This window comes from Cebus imitator, unplaced genomic scaffold (genome assembly GCF_001604975.1).
Source record: "Cebus imitator isolate Cc_AM_T3 unplaced genomic scaffold, Cebus_imitator-1.0 Scaffold6, whole genome shotgun sequence".
Taxonomy (NCBI): Eukaryota; Metazoa; Chordata; class Mammalia; order Primates; family Cebidae; genus Cebus; species Cebus imitator.
Window position 1 is genome coordinate 6,718,489 of NW_016107321.1, and position 8,111 is coordinate 6,726,599.

Genomic DNA, 8,111 nt, shown 5'->3' on the forward strand with positions numbered 1-8,111 from the left:
CAATCCCGAGCTGCTAGTGATCAGCCATCTTGGATCTCTCTCCTACTTTTCTGTTTTTCAACTTAATTTGATAGTTAAAAAAATGAATCAAAACCCAAAACTTAAGAGGAATAACTAGTAATTGCATTTGATCCAGAACAGATGGCTAGTCAGATATTCCAAGGTTCTCTTCATATCTGAAAAGAAATAAACCCAATTTTTAAAAAGACAAAAACATTTAATAGGTATCATGTGCAACTTCAGTACAAATCTTCACTTCAAAAAATATTACCGGATTTTATTAATCACTAGTCCCCCAATAATCTTTGCAGCTTTTCTTCCCAATGAAATGACTTCATTGTAAACTGAACGCTTTGATACATTATTTTGTTTATACTTATACACACATTAGGGAGAATTTTATTATGTGCCTTGAACTTCAACAACTTTAAACTGTTACAGGAATTGCTTAGGCTGATGTCCTAATTCAGCCATTAACCAAAACAAATTTTAAGAATAGGCAAGAAGTCTGAGAAGATGGTGATGTAAAAGGGACTACACTTGGGATGAGAGAGACAATGGTGAGCTGTCAAGGACCTAATGTAGTCCATCACGTTAGAGAACAGCAGTAACAAAATAAGCTACAAGGTCACAGTTAGAAGTCCTGGGTGGTAGCATCAAAGACGAAACCTTTAAAAAACCACAGGATGAAATCCCCAAGATGGCAGCTGCTCACTGTCAAGATTATTTAATCAACTCTGCTGCTGACCCGGGAATGATACCAACTAGTAAGCATTGATTTTAAAAATAAGACAATTCCAATTGTCCTCTTTTTTTTTTTAAAGAGAATCCTGGTTGAAAACCACATATTACCAACTCAAAATCCAATCTGTGTTGTTCACTAAATTTGACAGCCATGATCAAATAATATTTAACTGTTAAACTCCTTGTACCTTTTTGGATTCACTTCCCCAAGTCAACACAATTCTGTGCGTTTTTACTTACTGTCAGACTCTGAAGAGCTACTTAGGAGATGAGCACCTATCTTAACAGAAATTTTATTCTCTGTCCCATTTATTTGCTCTCTGGAACAAAGAGAAAACCTAAAAATGAGATCTATTTCCGGCACTGCAAGCAATAGAGTAGCTCACTTTTCCTGACTGGTTGTTACATTTATCTGTTTTCAAATTTACCTCCTTTTTGGTGACAAAAGAGGTGATAAGGAAAAGAGCATTTGAATAAATTCTTCAATTTCACTTCATTTCTGACTCTTGCTTGTTAGTAGCGATGTGCATCTTGGCAAATCAGCTTCTCCAAGCAACCCATCTTGCGCTCTCCCCTAAACTCTGTTAAGGACCATTCTGTTTGTTTCTCGTGTTTGTTATGGAGGTAAATATCACATGAAGCACATAAATGCCGCCAAAGGCATCCTGATCACCTAAACACTGCCTTTTATGTCTGGTCAACTATGCATCTTATCTGTTTAGCTCTGTGGATCACGGATTCCTTTTTCATTTATCCTTTTCCTGGTATTAGTTTTCAGATGAAAAGAGATGACTGTTGTAGCTTTTGTTTTGATTGCCAGATTTAAGTAATCCACAGTACATCTTGATAGTGACAGTGAAAACTAATTCTGAAATTCCAGAGGTCTAATTGGTTAACAAGAGAGTGGCACAGCCCAGGCAAGATGATCCTTACCATCCTAGTGGTGAGCGTTTAGGACAGACATTCCTAGTCATGTGAGGAGCAACACTTGATCACTGCCGTACGAGTCTGTGACATGAAAGGCTCCCAGATACAAGTGACACAATAAGATTTCACTAGTGAACTTCTTATTAAATAGCCAAAACACGATATCTGCTCCAAATGGATGCTAGACCTTGTAATATTACCATAAAAATGTAAAACACTATGGTAATGTCTTTTTCAATTATTGAATAGGTAAGAAGTGGTGTTGGAAATGTGGGGAAAATGAATAGGCAAGAAATAAACCTAATAAACATACAGACAAGCAAACCCAGAAACACTGCCCTGGGGATTCTTAGATGCAGGGACACATAGTACTTTCCATCCTGAAGCTCCAGCCGGACAGACGAGGCTGAAATACTCTCCATTTTCTAACAATGAGAATCAATATCCAATGCCAGCATGAGTTTTCACACTGTGCTTTTATGTGGTATGTATGGAATATAAGTGGAACAAAGAATCCACAAGGCTTCATTTAATAAGGACTAGATGGTGGATAAAAATTGGTTTCAGTAGCATGCCACGGCCCAGGATTATAGTAATTGATAGGGCATGCAATGTCTAAGAGATGGCACAGGAGTCTTCAGCAAGTTTAAGCCAAGGTAAATTAAGCTTATATGTATATGCTTTAGAGGCAAAACGGTGTATGACACCAGCTTCCCGGGATTCACGCATCAAGGTTAATACACATGGACACGGTTAAACACGAGGGCTCATGGGAATATACAGTCTAGTCATGAGGTTGACCTATTTGCTGCTTCCAACTCTGACTTTTTGTAACCTTGTTTAAGTGGGCCAGGACAGCTATTAATGGTCCCAACGACCTCTTTCTCTAATCCTTACTTTATACATCAACCTTCAGGCAGCTCTCCAAAATGATATTCCAAATCTGTAAAATACAAATAAAACAAAAGACAAAAGACAACATGAACTGAACGACAATTTAAAAATTCAGTGTGCAAGAACTTCTTGGGCCTCATCAGCTAGATGTCCTTGCTTAAAATCCATACACCGAATTTAACAGGAAGCTTCCCATTCCTTTAAGAGGAAACTTCAGATGAATAAGTCTTGAATGAAATATCTTTTGGTGGCTAACCATCTTACTGAATAAGAGACACAATTTTTGTAAACTACGCAAGAGTGACAGATGCACAAATGTTTTAGCCAGTGTGCCTTTAAATAGGCGTGTCTTCTGGTGGAGCAATGCCTTCTGCAGGAGGGCGGCCTTCAGAGCTGCAGAGTCATGTTTTTGCCAGTGGGTCAAATACCTGCAGTGCTGTCCTCTTGTCTTGGTCACTGATTGTCACCCAGTGACCCAAGGTTTTGTGCTCATGATCTGGTGGCAGCTCCGCCTTGGCAGCTGAAGCTCTAGTTGATGCTGGGTCTATGGGAGCCCTTTCGGGGATCCTGGTCCCTGAGTCCAGTGGGTCTGAGCTCTTAGAAGGCCAAGCATTATTCAACAGTGTAGGGTGGTGAAGAAGGTTCCAGAAGGGGTCCTGATAATCGCCAAGAAGGGGGACTGCCCCTGGCTTCATTGCTTTGGTGCCATTGCTGTCGGGGCTTATAACAGAGGAAGTGCTGAGAAAGTCCCCTTGTGGGAAGGCAGTGCCTGTGTCAGGTGGGTGACCAGAGGTGCTGTCGCTACTGTTGTAAGTGAGGCCCTGGAGGAGCTGGCTATTGCTCTGCAGCACCTGCAGGTGGAAGGCTGCGGGGGCTGACTTCTTCCTCCTTGGGGGGACTTTGGGCACAAGAGATGGCACCTCTGGAGGTGGTGGCATGGAGGCTCCTGCCACGGGAGGGGCTTCATCTGATGCTGGCTTTCCATGGCTTGGCCTCCTCTCTGCAACTTTCCCAGGCTGAAATGTTCTTGGTTTGGGAACAGGAGGGACTTGAGGGACTGTGGTGACAGGAGGGGTCTCAAGGCTTGTCTCTGGGGGCCCGATTGTAAAACGGCAAGGCTGTTGCTCAAACTGTTCTTCCGGTGACAGGGGCTGAGAAAAAGTAGGACAAAGAGTGTAAATAAGAAGCCAACACCTGGGAAGCTCAAGATCAGAGGACACTGAGTGGTCAGCAGAGAACAGAGATGAGACCAAGCTGACATTCTAGCAAATTCAAGATTTGAGAATGTGTGGGATGCCAGAATGTGACCAGGTAAGAAAAAGCACAGGAGAAACACACATTTATCAGGTCACACCAGCAGGTCCAACAAAAATGAGCGGAAATTTTAAAACCAGGGCCACAGTAAATAATCAGAGACAAACTTCTCTTTGTCACTTTAGGAAATGGGGTTATGCTTTTCCCTTACTGAAAGTAAGGGAAACTCTCTGAAAACACTCTGAAAATGCAGCCTGGGCTGATGTATGGTCTGGACCACACTAGGGTGAAGTAACTTGTGTTACAATACTAAGCTAATTGAAGAACCAATGGATATACTTTCTCCTTGAATTTTTTTGTTTCTGTTTTTTTTTTGAGACAGAGTGTCACTCTGGAGTACAATGGTGTAATTTCAGCTCACTGCAACCTCTACCTTCTGGGTTCTAGCGATTCTCCTGCCTCAACCTCCCTAGTAGCTGGCATTACAGGCATGTGCCACCATGTCCGGCTAATTTTTGTATTTTTAGTGGAGATGGGGTTTCACCATGTTGGTCAGGCTGGTCTCGAACTCCTGACCTCAGGTGATCCACCTGCCTCGGCCTCCAAAAGTGCTGTGATTACAGGCGTGAGCCACTGCACGTTGCTCCCTGAATCTTTTATACTTAAATATTGGTAAAAAATGGAAACCTTTACACTGCCTTGGTTTTGATTCAGATCTATCACAAAGAAAACAATTGCACAGTCAAAATGAAGCTTTCATACAGAAATGGAGATCAGTAGGCTAGTTAAACATTGGCATTTCAGAATTCTTTCTGGTTCTCTAGAAAACAAACTAAAAAAAATATATCTTTTCCAACAGCCTTTTACTCTAACTCCTGTGCAGCAGGTTGGGAAAATGAATCCATTTCTGCTTCTGGCTTTCACAAGAAAAGACAAAGCAGGTGGTCCCCGACTTAACAATGGTTCCACTTAGGATTTCCACTTTACCCCAGTTCACAAGCGCTTATGTTCCGTAGAAAGCAAACTTCAAATTTTGAAGTTAGACCTTTTATTTTTAGTATCATAAAATGGGCTGTGTTAGATTTTTTTTTTTTTTTGGCCCAGCTGTAGGCCAATGTATGTGCTCTGAGCATGTTTAAGGTCAGCGAGGCTATGACGTTTGGTAGATTAAGTGTATTAGATGCAATTTTGACATGATAATTTTCAACTTATGATGGGTTTATTGGGGACATAACCCCATTTTAAGTCGAGGAACATCTGAACAGGGAAAAGGGGGAGGAAAAAGGTCCACTTTGTAAGGAGGCATGGACGAGGGATGGACGGCAATGAGCCAACGTGGGATGGAAGAGCAACCCAGGAAATACAAAGCAAGTGCTGCCAAGAGTGAAGCCAAAGTCCCTTCTCACACTCCCTTGGGGGGAAGCGGCGCCACGCTGCGATGACCAGGGAGGGATTACCGAGGGTCCATTACTAGAACACTGAGATCAAACGGAAGATCCAGATGTGTCTACAGATGCCAGTCTTTGGGCTGCTACTGTCCTTACAAACTCATGTCTTTGAAGCAGTAAGCAAGGCTGAGAAGCTTGAGAGCGAGTGCAAAAAACAATCTGCAAGAAAAGCGTCAAGAAAAGCTGTGGAACCTCACGTAGACCGAGGCCACACGAGAGCCTGTGGACCTGGCGAATCTGGGAATCGGTTACTGTTTTTCTAATGCCTTGAAACCACGTGCACACAACACAGACCACACGCAAATGGACGGTACCAGAACACGTGGGGAAAAGCATCCCACTGTGGTTCCCCCTGGGGATCCAGAACACTTAGGAAGCATAATATCTCCAAGCTGTTCTCGTCACACTGACAATCTGCGAGACAGCGGACCCCTTGTTCTTCTCAGCCAGAGCCAAGACACAGTAGGGCATGAGGGAGGAGGCAGTTGTCAAACCCTTCCCCAAAGACACGCCTGTGCCTGGAACTCATGAACGAGAGGATGTCCATAGGTAACTAGATTTTTTGTCTGCGAGACACAATTCTTCACGAGACACCCGAGCGACTTAGGAGTAAGAGGGTTCATGCTACCAGGTTGTTACCTTTCCTGTCCTTCTCAAGGTTGGCTTCTTGATGACAGGAACTCTGGGTGGGGGCCGGCGGGGCAGGAGCGGGGGTGCCTGTGGGGTCTCTGGTTTGGCTGCCCCTGGTATGGGCTCTGGTTCAGAGGATGCTTGGTCCCTTGGGGCCATGGTGTTGAAGGCTTCTTCTGTGGTGCCTGAAACATAAAACCACATGGCGGCAGTGTCAAGGGCGAGGCAATTCACTGCATGACTTCGTCTTTAGACAGTCTACATCCTAAGGGTAATTTACGAATTCAGTGTATTTCAGGACTAACCAGCTAGGTTCAGCACCAGCTTTTTTCACTATTTATTTTTTAAGATGGGATTGTGCTGTGTCACCCAGGTTGGAGTGCAGTGGTGCGATCACAACTCACTGCAGTCTCAACCTCCCAGGCTCCAATAATTCTCCCACTTCAGCCTCCTGAGTAGCTGGGATTACAGGTGAGTGCCACCATGCCCAGCTAATTTTTTTTTCATTTTTAGCAGAGATGAGGTCTCACCATGTTGCTGGAACTCCTGGGTTCATGCAATCTTACCTCAGCCTCCCAAGTAGCTGGGACTATCAGTGCGAACTACCATGCCCAGCTAATTTTAAATTTTTGGGGCAGGGTGCGGTAGCTCACGCCTATAATCCCAGCACTGTGGGAGGCTGAGGTGGGCTGATCATGAGGTTAGGAGTTCAAGACCAGCCTGGCCCACGTGGTGAAACCCCATCTCTACTAAAAATACAAAAAGTAGCCAGGTGTGATGGTGTGTGCCTGTAGTCCCAGCTACTCGGGAGGCTGAGGCAGGAGAATCACTTCAATCTTCTCCTCTGGGAGGCAGAGGTTGCAGTGAGCTAAAATTGCGCCACAGCACTCCAGACTGGGCGACAGAGTGAGCCTCTTGTTATAAATAAATAAATAAAATGAAATAAAATAAATTTTTGCCTTGAACTCCTGGACTCGAGCAATGCTCCTGCCCTGGCCTCCCAAAGTGCTGGGATAATAGGTGTGAGCCACTGTGCCCAGTAGCCCCAGCTTTTCACATTCACCTTCCTAGCAGGGGTGGTGATCTGGGGTCTGTGGATAGTCTGGATGCAGACCAGTGAGACCCTGAGATCATATGCAAAGTCTCATGTGTACTTACCTTTCTCAGGGGAGATGATCCAAATACATCCAAATCTCAGTGGGGCCATGACCAAGAGCGTGTTAAGCTGGGACTGTAGGTGGATTTCAAACCTCTAGTAATATCTACATCCCTAGTTTTTGTTTTTTTAAACAGCTTTATTGCGATATAATTCACATACTGTGAAATTGACCCTTTTTCAGTGTACCCTTCATTGTTTTTAGTATATTCACTAAGTTGTGCAACCATCACTACCATCTAACTCCAGAACATTTTCATCACACAAAAAAGAAGCCCCACACCTTCAGCAGTCACTTCCCACCCACGCCTCTTTCCAGACCCTGGGAAGCATGAAGCGCTTTCTGGCCCCATGAATTTCCTGGCTGTGGCCATTTCATAAAAAGGGATGGTACACTATGTGGCCTTTTTTGTTTTCCTTCTTTCTTTCACATAGCATAATCTTTCCAAGATCCACCTATGAGGTAGTATGTATCAGCACTGTGTTCTTTTTTAATGGCTGAACAATATTCCACTGTATGGATGGACCACATTTTGTTTATCCATTTATCAGCTGATGGAAACTTGGGTTGTTATATCCATAGTTTTAGTTATTTTTCTAAAATTAAAAAAAAACCATTTGTGGCAGTATCATTCTACAACAGTAGTTCTCAACCTTTTAACTCATGCCCGCTTAAATATTATTTGAGAATTCCAAAGCAGTTAAACATGCTGACTAAAAGGAAATTAGGCAATGGTGATTGCTTACGCCTTTTCAAAGGGCACACTCAGCCAGGCGTGGTGGCTCACGCCTGTAATCCCAGCACTTTGGGAGGCTGAGGCAGGTGAATCACCTGAGGTTGGGAGCTTGAGACTGGCTTGGCCAACATGGTGAAATCCTGTTTCTATTGAAAATACAAAAATTAGCTGGGCATGGTGGTACACGGCTATAGTCCCAGCTACTCAGGAGGCTGAGACAGGGGAATTTTTTGAACCTGGGAGGCAGAGGTTGCAGTGAGCTGGGGTTGAGCCACTGCACTCTTGCCCAAGTGACAGAGTGAAACTCAGTCTCCAAAAAAA

The 8,111-nt window shown here is 43.8% G+C and overlaps 1 protein-coding gene across 8 annotated transcripts in view; it reads right to left on the reverse strand.

Moving 5' to 3' along the window:
* Positions 1–201: 201 nt before the first annotated feature.
* Positions 202–8,111, reverse strand: part of SYNJ2 (synaptojanin 2) — a 121,530-nt gene continuing 113,620 nt past the window's right edge. For 5 of the 8 annotated variants that reach the window (XM_017538567.2, XM_017538577.2, XM_017538557.2 and 2 more), the window contains 2 exons: positions 5,907–6,082; positions 202–3,716 (listed from right to left, as the gene is read on the reverse strand). In XM_017538567.2, the coding sequence (XP_017394056.1) occupies positions 2,967–3,716; positions 5,907–6,082 (926 nt within the window). In that variant the 3' untranslated portion in view covers positions 202–2,966. Of the gene's footprint in view, positions 3,717–5,225; positions 5,427–5,906; positions 6,083–8,111 lie in introns of all 8 variants that reach the window. The other 3 variants (XM_017538584.2, XR_005201804.1, XR_001828104.2) reach the window with 3 other exon arrangements.